Source organism: Micromesistius poutassou (genome assembly GCF_964030765.1).
Source record: "Micromesistius poutassou genome assembly, chromosome: 2".
NCBI lineage: Eukaryota > Metazoa > Chordata > Actinopteri > Gadiformes > Gadidae > Micromesistius > Micromesistius poutassou.
In genome coordinates, this window is record NC_140272.1 from 8,476,601 (window position 1) to 8,491,755 (window position 15,155).

A 15,155-nucleotide genomic window follows, 5' to 3' on the forward strand; every position below is an offset into this window, starting at 1 on the left:
CTTAATCAAGTCATTTCCTCTTAATTTAACAGATACATAGAATTTTATTCATCACTCATTTTTATTTGAGTATTAATCAAAGTGCAGTCAGTTATTTTTAAATCATCCTTCTGGTTTTAAATGAAATGGTCAAGGCCACAAAGCGATCGGGTTAAAAAGTATTCAGAATCATTAAAAACGGATGAGGCGTTCCCGTTGCGTACGCCGTCAACTGTCCACGCCGCCAATGTCCACGCCGTTATGCGCCTCCCAGTCGGTGACGCTCAGCAGGAAGTCGTTGACGTGGGGGAGGAGCCTCCAGTTGTCGGTGGCCATGTGGAACTGCACCGCGTCCTCCTGGGGGCTGATCCTCAGCAGCATGTGGAAGCGCGGCGGGAGGAACAGCAGCACCTTGTGTCCCGTTGCGTCCCCAGGGTCCGGCACGCGGTACGGGGCGAAGTGCTCCTCCATCAGGGCCTCAAGCTCCGCCTCCTCCAGCCGGCCACAGAACAGACTGCTGGTGCGGTCTGGCGATGCGTCTCCCCCGTTCTCTCTGCTCTCCCCCTCGCCGCCGGAGCAGAACTCGTCCCAGAGCCGCTCAAACGCCCTCAGCCGGAGGGCAGGGCCCCAGGAGGCGGGGACGGGGAGGGGCTTGAACAGCTGGCGGAACGCCACGCGGACGTCGGGCAGGGCGGCGTGCCAGGTGAGGTCGTCCTGTGTGGTGAAGATGGCGCTGCAGCGGAGCGTCCCCGGGAACGGCGCCCGCGGGCTGAGGGTCAGCGTCACCGTAGGCGGCGACGAGGCCCTCTCCCGAAACAGACAGGGCACGCAGACGTCTGGCAGCTCGGCGTAGCGCCCCTCGGTGGGCTCGAAGTGCAGGCGGATGCTGAAGAGCTGGTCGAAGCCGGCGGGGCTGGCGTCCAGGTACCGCAGCTCGTAGCAGAGGGAGATCTCAGAGGCGGCGCTGGAGGTGAGGAGCTGCGATCTGTAGGACGACAGGACGTCCGTGTCTGGTACTCCTGGGTCAGAGTCATCCTCACGTGTTGTGGTCGACTCTGACCGGCCGCCCAGGTGGTCCTGCGCGACCAGCTGGAAGACGGGCGTGCGGGCCTTGTGGATGGTCAGAGCGCTGGTCAGGTCCTGGCTCTCCACCACCATGGAGGACAGCGCGCGCTTCTTGTCCTGCTGGCCCGCCTTGGTGGCGCCCCCGGCCAGCATGCTGCCCAGCTTCTCCTGCGACAGTGTGGTGAGCAGCGTGTAGTAGAGGCGCGCGTGGTCCTGGATGTCCGTGTCGCCGTGGTGACTGGCCATGTGCTGCAGGACGTCCGCCAGCGGGCAGAGGAGGGCGTCCAGCCAGGGGTGCGCCAGCAGGTGGCGGCACACGGCCAGCAGGTCGCTCCCCAGACGCCAGTCCTCGTTCCAGGACGCCGTGGACGTGGAGGAGGCGACGGCGAACAGGAAGTCGACGGTGGTGCCCTGGCCGATCTGCCCTTCCTCCGCCACGCGAGCCAGAACCCTCAGGTGCCAGTGGAGGTCCGTCAGGGAGAGACCGCCCAGGTCGTCCCCTGTGTTGACGACTACACCCTGCAGGGACCGGAGCAGGGCCACGGCCCAGCCCGGCGCCACGGGCCCGTCCTGGGCGCGGTCGGCCAGGTTGAAGATGTGCGGGGCCAGCCGGGTGTGGCGGAGGTAGAGCGCACAGAGCCGGCGCTGCAGGTCGGCGGCGTAGCGCTCCAGGTGGCCAAAGTGGCACAGGAAGAGGAAAGAGGCCCTGAAGAAGGTGACCACGCCGCCCCGGTCGCCGCCGTGCTCCACCACGTGCAGCAGGAGCATGAGGTGGTCCCAGAGGTACGCCAGCCCCCCGCCGGCGGCTCCCCCCCTCACGTCCTCCTCCTCGCCTCCGTGCTCCTCCAGGTAGATGAGCGCGGCCACATTGAGGCGGGCCAGCATGGTGGCGGGGTCGTTGAATATGGTGGGCACCAGGGCGGCGGCCAACCGGGGGGTGAGCAGCACGGGCAGGGCCTCCTCGCCGTCGGCGGCCCCAATGGGCCGGTTCTCGGGGAAGTGGAGGAGGCAGTCGGTGTAGAAGAGCTTGGCGGCCGTGGTCATCTGGGGGTGCTGGCAGAGGGCCACCAGCCGCTTCAGGATGAAGGCCTCGTCCTCCACGCTGAACAGGCTGTCGGTGAAGGCCGCCTTCATCAGCAGGGTGGAGTGGAACAGGCAGACCTGCGCAACGAGACCGTAGAGATGAGAGATCTTGCAGCACTTGCCACCGTTAAAAAGTCTCACATTTGTACATTTGCTCAATGGAAATGACGTATTATATAAGTTTAAGGGCCACTATTTTACCACCAGGTGTGATCAGCCATTATCAGCCTTTTCAAAATCAATCCTTTAGTCAGCTGATAAATGAGACTGTACCCCCAGACGTATGATAGACAGGTCAGCCTACCAGTTGCTACAGCACACCGGCTGTGCTGGTAGGCTGATCCATCCATCCTACATCTGGTAAACACACCCACTTGTGATATAAGGTCAACATGAAATGGCAAGTAATGGATAATCAAATAAAACAGGGTCTATTTTAAGTCTGTGTACCTTGCTCGTGCCCAGGAGTCGCAGGAGCTGTGCCTTGAATATCGCCGGTGAGACGCCGGAAACCATGGCAACAACCTCTGTCAGCGCGTGAAGCAGCGCGGCCTGGGACAGCGGCGTGAGCAGGTAGGACTCCTCCAGCAGCGAGGAGAGCACCGAGCGCAGCTCCTTACAGTCGGGCCCGGTCTGGAGCGTGGGCCCCAGCCCCGTCGGCCCCAGCACCGAGGGCAGCGGCGCCTCTCTGTCCGTCGGCGCGACCGAGTCAGGCTCAGCCTCCCATGCCACCGCCGCGTTCCCTCCCAGCAGCGCCTTCAGGCCCTCTGGCCCCGCTCCCGCCTGCCGGGCGAGCAGGTGCACGCCGTTCCTCAGCACCACCGCGTACAGGCCGCTCAGGGCCTGGTGGTGCCGGAGGTTTTCCTGCTGCCTCAGCCCGTTCAAGAGCTCCAGGTGCTGGGAGAGGAGGCCGGGGCAGCAGGCCTCCAGCTCGCGCAGACACTCGCAGGCCGCGGCCCGTGTGGACCGCAGCGAGGAGGGCACGTCGGCAGGGTCGTAGTACGTGTCCTGGACCAGCTTGAGGAGGAGCTCCAGGAAGTCGCGGGAGGCGTGCGAGTGGGTGCTGAGGCAGCCGGTGCTGACCAGCACTGTGGTGAGGGTGAGGAGCAGCTGACAGCGGAACTCAGCGTGCTTGGCAGGGCAGTGGGAGAACACGGACATGAGCTCCAGGCAGGTCTCTTCGCCCACGCAGACAGACGGGCACAGCAGTGTCGGATGTTCACAGAGCGGGGACAGCATAGTGAGCTACGTCGGGAGAGAATAAAAGAGAATAAAAAACACTGAAAAAAACCGATTTATTTAGCCTTTTCACATTTTCACATTTTTAAAGCAGCATCTTCTCAATTATATGATTTTTTTTTTTACAAATATAAGTATTTGTATGGACTGGACGCTGGAAAACACAAATGCCGCTTTTCCACCGCCAGTACCTACTCGACTCGACTCGACTCGACTCGACTCGCCACGCCTTATTTGCGTTTCCATTGGCAAAAAAAGTACCTGGTACCTAGTACCGGGTACTTTTTTTTAGTACTACCTCCGTCGAGGTTCCATGCCAGCGGAGTAGGTACTTTTGTGTGACGTAAACAGGCTGCTGGTAACTGATTGGCCAGCGGCTGTAAATGGGAATATTCACTCAAGTTAAGTTGTGTCCGGCGTGGTTGGAGTCCACGAACCCGCTCCCGAGGGGGACACTGATCAGCGTTTCGCCGTGTGTGTCGCTCCTTTCCCGGGGCTAGAGTTAGGCTGCGCGTCGTTATGTGTCGGGCGTGGTTGTGTGTGTCCGGCGTGGCTGGAGTCCACGGACCGGCGTTTCGCTGTTTCGTTTCAGTGTCGTTCCTTTCCTAGGGCTCGAGTTTCGCCTCTATCAACGTTACCGTATGACAACAATAGACGCGCAGTCATTGCGCTTTTTATTTTATTTTATTTTATTTCCCATCATAACCTTTCCCGGGAATCAGGAAATAGTCTTGATCAGATTCAGATTTCCCGGGAATCGCGTCTCCCGTGATTAAAACCTAATGACGACCCGCCCATGGTGGAGAGGTTCTTTTCTACGACCCGCCCACATTGAAGAGGTACTTTTTTAGATGGAAACGCAACCAAACCGAGTTGAGTCGAGGCGAGTCGAGTCGAGTCGAGTTGGTACTGGCGGTGGAAAAGCGGCAAAAGCGACTTGGACGACTTCAATATAGATGCCAGAGTCAAGATCATGAATCTAGGAGTTGTCATGTGCATCGAGGATAGAGCCGCTGCTCCTCTGCTTAAAGGAGTCAGTTGAGGTGGTTCGGGCATCTGGTAAGGAGGCCCCCTGGCCCTGGGCGCCTCCTTAGGGAGGTGTTCCAGGCACGTCCAGTGGGGAGGAGGCCTCGGGGAAGATCCAGGACTAGGTGGAGAGATTATATCTCCACACTGACCTGGGAACGCCTCAGGATACCCCCGTCAGAGCTGGTCAATGTGGCCCGGGAAAGGGAAATCTGGGGCCCCCAGCTAGAGCTGCTGCCCCTGCGACCCGACCCCAGATAAGTGGTTTGAAGATGAGGATGAGTGATGAGATGAGATCAAAGACCTGCATCTGTGATGTTTACCTTCACGTCGTAGGAGACCCTGTCATCTCTCTGCTCCCGGAGCAGCTCCACCAGGAACACCTCCGCCGTGGTGGAGGAGAGGAACCGGGAAGGACTGCGGAGGAACGAGGTGACCCTCTCGACCCAGCTGACTGCCATCGTCAAAAATACAAAACATGAACTACCATCTAAGAGATCATTTCAACGCATCGATACGCACGTCTTTCAATCGGTTTGACCGTGTATAAACCAGCTATATAATGACATGCATTTAAAATCAATCCGCACAGTTAGGAGTTAGGAGCTGGTGAAGAGACAGGAATAAAATACTGATTAAGCAGTGGTTAGAAAGATGTCAGTGACTTCCCTATTATGTCATGTGGTTCGTCTACTTCTTTTGCTGTGCGGTAGGACAAGTGAATGTGATTGACAGTGCCGCCGTGCGGCTTCAGAAAGAACCACGACGCCACTCAACTTTTCTAAAATAATAATAATATATATACATATATATATATAATTGTATTATAAAAAATGTCTTTCATGAGAAATAAAAATAAATGTCATCGCCATTCTTTGTTTATACACTTCGACGGTTCTCCATGTCTATGGGGGCGCTAGTTGTTACTCACCACCACTCAACCACAGAAGAAGACAAGTCAGCCAATCAGAACTGCATATCAACCACAACACGGAAGTATTTTTTTAGGCGCCAATTTTGTTGTCGTTCAAAATACCCGGACCCGGGTGTCGCCGTCCGACTCGTATAGTCACTATATCATCTATAGTCGTATTAGTGGATGGTTTTTTGAAACGCCGACATGACCGAAAACACGTTCCCCGTTTACAAGGCCGACGCCATCGTCAACTTCTACCGGACCGAGGTGCTCACGGCGCAGGAGGCCAAGCACTTCACCAAGGCGGACCTGATGCCCTCCCCCAAGGTACCTACTACTCTCTGTACTCCCTCTCCCAAGGTACCTACTACTCCCTGTACCCCCTAAACTCCCTCTCCCAAGGTACCTACTACTCTCTCTACTCCCTCTCCTAAGGTACCTACTACTCTCTCTACTCCCTCTCCTAAAGTACCTACTACTCTCTAGTCTCTACTCCTTCTCCTAAGGTACCTACTACTCTCTCTACGCCCTCTCATAAGGTACCTCTCTCTTATACTCCCTAAACTCTAAACCCAATGTATCTATATCAATCAACTCCTTCTACCAAGGTATCCCTTCTCCCTAAACTCCTTCCTTTAGGTCAATCAGTGAACGTTTAAAGATCAGTTTGCCTTTTCCCAAGGTATCTCTCTCTTATACTCGATAAACTCCTTCCTAGACGAACCAGTTAACATTTAAAAATCACTTAATCACTGAATTGAATCATAACAATTCATTGTTCAAGTGTGTTATTATCATGTGTACTTAAAGAGTTCCAGGCTTCCTGTACAGTGAGACACTCAAGTAAATAGAAAGTGTGTGTGTGTGTGTGTGTGTGTGTGTGTGTGTGTGTGTGTGTGTGTGTGTGTGTGTGTGTGTGTGTGTGCGCGCATGCGAGTGTGTGATCACATAGTGGTGTTCACCACAGTCATCGTATATTGTGTGTTAACACGCCTGCTGGTTTCTCCTACCTCCAGCCCGAGTCGGTCCAAAGGTTGTACATGAGAATACTGCAAGTGTTGTACCGCTTCAGACCCGAGTGTCACTTCATGGTACGTTTCTCGTTCCTGCAGCACACACATGTTGAAAAACAGACGGAACCCCCCCCCTTTTATTAGTCCATACAACTTTGTGTTTTTCCGTTCACTAAAACAGGTTCCGCTGATGGAGAATATCCAGTATCCGGCCTTTCATGAGGTGACCACATCCATCATGAGGGTCTACCTGCGCATGTGAGTTAGCACTTATTATGTTATTATATATTATATTTTAAAATTAAATTATGACTAAAGAAAAAAACTAATGTGTGTGTGTGTCCACCAGGCGTCAGTTCCTGCCCATGTGCTTCGTCTATGATTTCTCTCTGAATGACCTGCTGGCACCAAGTAAGTCCACTCAATGAACATCAATATCCCGATAACTCATGCATACATGTGGGAGTCTCTTGATGTGATAGTTTGGAGAGCAGGTCTTTACCGTTTCCCTCGTCTCTGTCCTTCACCAGAGGCCAAGAAGACGATGGTGGTGCTTAGTGGAATCATGAACTTCATCCACTTCAGGAAGCTGAGGATGGAGATGTCCCTGGAGCATGTGGCCAGATTTGTGAGTTTTTCTCAAACCGTTCCCAGTGTTGGAGAGGTAGAATGCTGGGGCTTGATCTCAATCTGCCTCTCTCTCTCTGTCTCTGCTTCTCTCTCTGCCTCTATGCCTATCACTCTCTCTCAGTCTCTCTCCGCCTCTGTGCCTATTGCTCTTTGTCTTTGCCTCTCTCTCTCTTTGCCTCATCTCTTCCTCACTCTCTGCAGCTCTGCCTGTCTCTCTGCCTGTCTGTCTGTCTGTCTCTGCCAGAGCCTATCCTCAGCTGGGATATGCTTTATTGTTAGTGTGTAAACAGGTTATTGATTTTTGATGGTTGCTTGTTGCTTGTTTTCCACAGAGAGCCGACGTGGATAAGTTCCAGGCTTGTACCCGAGGCATCAAAGAGGCGGAGAAGAAGATCGACATTCTAACGTAAGTGTCTCAGGTGACCCCAAAAGATGAGCCACGTGTCAGCTTGGTTCAGAAGAGTGTGAACGTTGTTCTTTAGACCTCCATAGTGAGGCGGGGCTGAGTGAGCAGAGATGGAATTACTTTATTATAATAATGATGTCATGTGTCTGCATTCACTGCATGCCACTTGATAAAAGCATCTCCTAAATGACTGAGGATTAAGTTTATGTCGCTTTTGACATACTATGACAAATGGCATTTGTGACACAATCCCCTGTTTGTTCAGCTGTTGGCTATGAGTGTTTTGAGAGTGGAGATGAGTGGTTCGGTGGGGATCGTAACAGTGTTTTACTCCACCAGCACCATCCCCCCGGAGAAGCAGGCGGAGGCCAGGGAGCTGTCGGCCACCCTCACGGAGCTCCAGTCCACCATCACCCAGGAGTACCTGGAAGCGGTGGGACACACACAGACAGACAGACGGACACACACGCACACGCACGCACACGCACGCACACACACCGTACCACTTGTTCACCAGGGTGACTGCTGTATTCAAACCTCCCCTGAATGGGACTTTGTGCTTTGTTGCTCCAGAACGGGCTGAACGACACTGTAGCAGAATGGAAAACCAAGATAGCTGAGCGGACCCAGAAAGTGGTAAGTAGCGGCTAATGCACTAATGTACCCTAACTAGTCTGACTTTTTTTTTCTGGAAGACTGATTTCCTATCTATTTATGAACGGTTGTCAGTGCAAACAGTTGCGCTTTAAACGGTCGCTCGTCCCATAAACAACGGTGAGTAGACTTGTCGTGGCAAAACCACCATTGTTCCTGGTCCAGTCTCTGAACCAGGGCATACTCATTGAAGGGGGCCAGGAAGACACGCCCATCGGCATGCGAGGCAACGCTAAAGATCACATGATGAGAGAACGCAACGCACCTCAGGAACCTCCAACAGGACCTCCCAGCTGATGGTCACTGCCTTCCTCCGTCAGCATTGCTTTACACCTTCTCCCCCACCCTCCAGGCCCGCACCAAGGTGGAGGTCAGCACCCTGAAGGAGGACATTGTGCGGCTGCGGTCCCAGATCGTGGAGTCTCCCGAGGAGCTGAAGAACCAGATGGAGAAGATGAGGGAGAACCTGCGTGTCATCAAGACCTCCATCGTGAGTCGGGGGGGGGGGGGGAGCTGGAGCCAGGGGAAGCCCTTCATGTCTCTGTATGTTTTGTACCTGATATCTCATATCTCTTGGACTATATTCTGGAATTAAATTCTTGTATATTTATTTATTTTAAAGTGTCTATGTTGTGGGGATGCATCGTCTTTGGCTGTAGGGAAGTGACCAGGACCTACTGAAGTGTTTTACAGTTGAACAATAATATGTTAAAGGTCCCATGGCATGAAAATTTCACTTTATGAGGTTTTCTAACATTAAGTTGAGTTCCCCTAGCCTCCCTATGGTCCCCCAGTAGCTAAAAATTGCATTAGGTGTAAACCGAGAAGTAGCTATCTTACTCCGTCTTTGAAAAAAGGATCGCTGAAACGTTTTGATTTGGCTTCCGGTCCCGTATGACGTCATACGGGACCAGGTTACCTCCCCTTTCTCTGCTTGGCCGTGTGTGTGTGTGTGTGTGTGTGTGTGTGTGTGTGTGTGTGTGTGTCTGTGTGTGTGTGTGTGTGTGTGTGTGTGTGTGTGTGTGTGTGTGTGTGTGTGTGTGTGTGTGTGTGTGTGTGTGTGTGTGTGTGTGTGTGTGTGTGTGTGTGTGTGTGTGTGCGCACTGTAACACAAGTGTTCTTTGTTATTTGGATAACCGTTCTGCTGTTGGGATTATGGCGCATAACAATAATGCAAGCTTGCATAAAGCTCCCATTTGGTGAAAAGACTAGACTGCGTCGGGTTGGTTGAGAAGGAATTGGGAACCGCGACACGGAGGAGAAAAGGATTGCTGCCCAGGATTGTCTGTCGGAGCCCTGCTGTAGCGGGCAGCCCTGGGGGCGGTCAGCGTTCAGTGGGCAGCCCTGGGGGTGATTAAGATTAAGATACACTTTATTGTCCTTGAAGGAAATTTGTCGTGGACTCCATGCTGTCATATAAAGCTGCTTTACAATAATAACAGTACAGGTACAGACAATACATACATATAGGCCCCAGGCCACATATACACAGTATACAAGAGACATACACACCCACCCAAACCCTCCCTCGCCCACTGTATTGTACCATGGGTCATGAATAGTATAGTTGCAGTTTATTTTGTCCTGGGGGCATAATTAATTAATTGAGGTGGGCACAAATTAATTTCTAAAACGGTTCAGCCTGCAAGTGGGGACTCTAAAGCGTCTACCTGATGGTAGAAGCTCAAAGATGGACTGCATGGGGAGCTTTTCAGACCTCCCCATCACCTTCATAGTCGATTGAATCAGGCGCCCAATTTTTGATTTCAGCTGGACAGAAAGGTTACCGTACCAAGCAGACATCCCATACCTCAGAATACTCTCTAGCACCGCCTGATAAAATAAGAACATAACTCTCTGGTTGACACCAAACACCCTGAGTCTACGCAGGAAGTACAGTCTTTGCTGGAGACGAGCACACAGGTAATCAACGTGAACCTGCCAACTGAAACAGTTATCCAGATGGACACCAAGGTACCTATAGGAGCTGACTTGGTTGATTGTTCCCCCATGGATGCACAGTGGAGTATGGTCCCCTATGGCTTTAGGGTCCAGCACCATCTCCTCTGTCTTTTTGATGTTTATGGTGAGGTGGTTGTTATCACACCACCGAACAAAGCTCTGTACCTCCGTAAAATATGATGAGGGGGCAGTGTGCTGGTGCTGCAGGCTCAGGATGGCAGTGTCGTCTGAGAACTTAAAAATAAAGTTTCCTGAGTGGCTGCGGATGCAGTCACTCGTATACAGCGTAAAAAGCACTGGTGAACTGACACAGCCCTGGGGTGCACCTGTGCTGATGACTTTAGAGTCGGAGAAGGTGTTATTAACTCTGACATTCTGAGTTAAAAACGAGTGGAACCATTTAATGATGGAGGGGCTTACACTCATCTGGTTCATTTTTTGAATTAATAGGTATGGTTGAAGTGAATTAAAAGCAGAACTAAAATCAATGAACAAAAGGTGCGCATAGACCCCACAGGTTTCAAGATGCTTAAGGGCAAGGTGGGTGATGCCAGTGATTGCATCATCGGTGCCCCTCCCTTGCCTGTAAGCAAATTGTTGCCGGTCTAATTTAGGCCCAATCTCTGCTTTTAGTTTTGTCACTGTTACAACCCGGCTCGACGGAAGTAACATAAAGTAGACAAACAAGGATTAAATATAAGAAAACTGGGTTTATTGTTATGAATGGTAATCAGACTGGTAAATGGGAGCCATGCGGCCGGCCCTGCCTAGAGAGACCCATGAGAAAAGCCTCCCAGGCTTTTAAGGCAGCAGCAGGTGCCAGGTAACGAGGAGAAGGAGGGGCTGAAGGAGGAGCTCCAGGAGCACTGCAAAACAAGGAGCAGATCTGCACATAACAGTCACCATATATTTTTCAAAGCATTTCATGACAATTGGGGTTAATGCCACCGGTCTGTAATCATTATTTCCCATGGGGCAGGATTTTTTTGGTATGGGAATAATGGTAGACTTTTTCCAGATGGCAGGGACTTTATGTAAATCTATAGAAGAAATGGGGCACCAAGCTGGAGTTAGTTCTTCTGCAAATGTCTTTAGAAGAAGAGCTGAGATACCATCAGGGCCTGTGGATTTACTCTTACATACCTGGTTGAATAATGCCTGTATTTTGAGAGGATCAACTACTAGTTTTGGGTAGGCATCGGTTGTAATAGACTGTAGTACATTATTACCTTCAGAAGAGAAATCCTGTTTATCAAATCTTAGGAAAAAAATCATTGAGCTCATTTGCCATTTCAAGTTCATTATTTATCATGAGACGTTTTGGGCGAGTGGACATATTAGTGGCAGCCTTCATAGAGTCCCATAGCATTTTAGTGTTCATGGAGGTAAAATTCTGTTCAATAATGTCCTTGTGTTTTCTCCTTGCTTTCCTCAACATGTGATTAAGTTCCTTCTGTACGGCCTTTATGCTCATCCGGTCTTTATTTCTAAAAGCCAGTTGCTTACTGTTAATGCAGTCCTTAATCTCACTGGTTAAATATGGCTTGTTGTTGGGATACACTGTGACCACCTTTTTTGTGACAACACAGCTAATACAGAATAGAATATAATCAGTAATAGTTTCAGCAGCCTCATCAATGTCCAAGTCATGAAAGTGTGTCTATGTTGTCGTGTGACCATTCATAGATGGATTTAGTCTGTGGTTTGCTGCTCTTAAAAACAGTTTTATAGGTTGGCATGAGGTGAATGGCGTTGTGGTCAGAATTTGATAATGGGGGTTTTGATCTAGCCCTATATGCATTTTTTATGTTTCCATAACATTTGTCTAACACCTTATCCCCTCGAGTGCTGCATTTGATGTATTGTTCAAAACCCGGGAGTGACAGTTCAAGTTTACATTGGTTAAAATCACCCAGAATGAAAACTGGGGCTCCAGGTGTTCTCTGCAGTTGGTTATGAACACAGTCGGCTATTCGGGCTGCTGCCCGAGCTGCATTTCCGCTACGAGGAACGTAGACTGAGCAGATGATAATGTTGCCAAACTCTCGGGTGGCCAGTGTTCAGCGGGCAGCAGGGGTCCGACGGACAATCCTGGGCAATAATCCTTTTCTCCTCCATGTCGCGGTTCCCAATTCCTTCTCAACCAACCCGACGCAGACAACCCCGGGCAACAATCGCGGGCAACAATCCCTTTCTCCTCCATTTTGCGGTTCAGTCTGTACTTAATATTGATGTGGAAGTGGAAGAACCAGAGGTGTCTGAGAACCCGACGCAGTCGTTTGAGATTCATAATATCATCCAGAGGCGCAAACAGCTTTTGACCATGATAATATATTATATTATATAGATATCTAAATATAATATATTATTTAGATATAGAGCTCCAGGACTCCCGCCGGAGCACCCGGAGTGTTCAGTGTTCCACTGTAAACACTAGTGCATGGTACCGTGGCCACAAGCTGCTCAGGGCCACACGGCAAAAAAAAAAAAACTGCAAAAACGGCACGTTTGTGGAGAGCTCATTGTGGGACTGGCTCGTAGTGGCTGTAACTCTAGTCTGCACCAAGGCTGAATTTCTTGAACGTCTTCAAGTACTGTATTAGGGGCCCACTAACACCTATATTAAAGCATCCATAAAATAGCATGCCATGGGACCTTTAATGTAACTCAAATGTTTTTCATGGATACGCCTACTATAAGCTGTAAAAAAGTGAATTGAAAAGTGAGTACTTTTTCGATTTAGCTGAAGCGTTTGTCAAAAGTTTTCCAATGAGTGCATTCAACATTGAAGAGATATCCCAAAAAGTGCAGGAGTATATAAAACATATCATATATGTTACCAGAGTAAGATCTGTTTTATGAAGCACCTTCCAAGAACAGAAGTCACAGTGATATCAGTGCTTCAGTGAGAAAGTGTCCGTCAGTGTGAGAAAGTGTTGCCATGGTGAGGCGACGGCACTGACGCTGTCTTTGGGCGGGGTTGGCATGGTGAGGCGAGGGCACTGACGCTGTCTTTGGGCGGGGTCGTGGGAGACAGAAGGAGGCCGACGTGCGGCTGGTGGAGCACCAGAACACGGTGCAGGGCGTGGACCAGAGCGGGGGGGAGATCCAGCTGATGTACGGCCTGCTGCAGGACCTGCAGAGCGCCCTCAGCAGCAGCAAGCAGCTCAACGAGGAGGTACAGTATGGGGGGGTCTAGTGGGGTGTCTGACCCCCAGCGGGTCTGGGTCCACAGTCTACCTGCCTACTAGGTGGACTGTGGGGGCTTTAAGATGCCCCCAACTATCCTTGAGCAAGATGCCTTACCACCTACCTGCTTCTTAAGTTTGTGTGTGTGTACACTTTTTTGTGTGCCTGTGCGTACAACTTTGGTGTGAGCAGCTGCAGGAGCTGCTGGTGCAGAATGAGAAGCTGAAGAAGCAGCTGAAAAACCTGAGCACGGAGGAGGTGCAGATGAAGAGGGCGCTGGGCATGAAGATGGACAAGGCCTCCAAGCTCAACATTCGCCGGCAGAAACACAAGGAGAGCAAGGACCTCCACGTGCAGGACGTCCTGGGGTCAGTAGCACTCATTAACTATTCCTACTATCTCTCCTACTGTTATTGTGTTACTGTTATTGTACTACTTCCACTGCTACTACTTATATTGCATTAATGCTGCCATTTTGGGCTATTGTGTTACTTTTATTCTTCTACTACTACTACTACTGCATTCATTCTGCCAATGTTGTGCAATAGAGGTAGTATTATCAAAACTTGGCTGCAGTAATACAATAGTAGTAGTGGCACGCTATTAGAAGTAATACAATGGCAGTATTAGTAGCACAATATAAATAGTTAATTATATTGTGATACTACTACTTCTATTGCATCACTGCTGCCAATGTTGTGCTAATGCTACTGCTCTCATTTCTGTTGCACTACCACTCATAATGCAAAACCGTTGATGACTGGACAATGCATTTTCTGATGAAAATATGTGAAATTGCTCAAAATTCGTTGCAAGTTATGTTTGTACGAAGATGTGTACTGTAGGTTGTAATCTTGTGTTTTTTGTCATTCATTATTGTGGTGACTGTTTTCCTTTTGTTACTGTTGAAGTGTGGGTTTGGATACAAACGTCTCATTGACTGAGCGGGCGACCACGGCTGGGTCCTACCCACCTAACCACAGATACCAACACTTACAGCCTGTGTGTTTGTCGGCCCCTGCAGGCAGTGTGACCAGGTGCACCAGAAGCGCGAGGAGAAGGCGGAGCAGATCCAGGAGATCACACGAGACACCATGCAGCTCAGGGCCAAGATGCAGAGCCTGAGGGATGTCTGCAGCCAGTCCACGGCCAAGGCACAGGTACTGCTGCTCTGCCCAAACCCTTGAGTCGTTCCGTTAAGAGCTGCTGTTGTGTGTCACGTAGAGCCCGTCTCAAATAAAGGAGTGAAAAGAGTGTCGAGGTGTCCCTGAGTGAGTCACCTCACCCTGACTGCTCCCGACGAGCTGGCTGTCGCCTCGCATGGATCACTCCGCAGTGAATGTGTGTCTGACTCTGAACCGCTGGAAGTCGCTTCGGACAAAAGTGTTTGCTAAATGCCCTAAAAGTGTAAAAAAAAAAAAAGCCCTGTTGATGACTGGGTACGGACGGATGGCTGTACATCGCTAGAGTAAACGCTGAGGGCCAATGTTCAGCGTCATGCGCTGTGTCGTTTTAAAGGTGATCTTCTTCTGGCCTGACCTGATTCTATATTGATGATAGCCTCCAGCTAGTGCCGCGAGTCACCTCCACCCTGCCTCCCTCCAGGCGCTGTACGACATGATCCTGGCCTCCCTGGATGAGCTCCACAAGGGGATAGAGAAGCACTTTGTGGACAGCAGCGTGGAGCTGGAGAAGGTGGCAGCCATCTTCTAGACCTCCGCCTGTTTGAATGGTTATGATCTCTGCCCCCTCCCACAGCGACTCCGCCTTCACCACACCCTCTCTGCCTTGTGAATATTTTTGTGTCTGTGAAACGTTGTCACTCTGCAATTCTTTATTTAACTTTCTGTATTGGACTTCTATGTTAGACGTGTTTTACTAATCATATCATCAGCACAGTTGTGTGTTGATGTATGTTCATAATGTTTTGGATTAAAATATACGTAGTTGATGTAAGTAATAAACACATTATTAACTCTTCGTACTGAAAATG

General features: G+C 50.6%; 2 protein-coding genes across 2 annotated transcripts; one reads left to right on the forward strand and one right to left on the reverse strand.

The window, feature by feature from the left end:
* Positions 1-189: 189 nt before the first annotated feature.
* On the reverse strand, positions 190-5,033 carry ap5b1 (adaptor related protein complex 5 subunit beta 1). The gene is made up of 3 exons (XM_084463848.1): positions 4,716-5,033; positions 2,578-3,372; positions 190-2,205 (listed from the first exon to the last, which is right to left on the reverse strand). Exons 1-3 carry the CDS (start codon positions 4,851-4,853, stop codon positions 208-210), a joined length of 2,931 nt encoding a protein of 976 aa, XP_084319974.1. The 5' UTR covers positions 4,854-5,033; the 3' UTR covers positions 190-207.
* Positions 5,034-5,427: 394 nt separating this feature from the next.
* Positions 5,428-15,142, forward strand: nuf2 (UF2 component of NDC80 kinetochore complex). The gene is made up of 13 exons (XM_084464391.1): positions 5,428-5,635; positions 6,325-6,399; positions 6,503-6,579; positions 6,671-6,732; positions 6,852-6,949; positions 7,284-7,357; positions 7,697-7,790; positions 7,931-7,993; positions 8,364-8,501; positions 13,011-13,151; positions 13,355-13,530; positions 14,187-14,322; positions 14,768-15,142. The coding sequence occupies exons 1-13, from the start codon at positions 5,513-5,515 to the stop codon at positions 14,873-14,875; spliced, it is 1,365 nt and encodes a 454-aa protein (XP_084320517.1). The 5' UTR covers positions 5,428-5,512; the 3' UTR covers positions 14,876-15,142.
* The last annotated feature ends 13 nt before the right edge of the window (positions 15,143-15,155 follow it).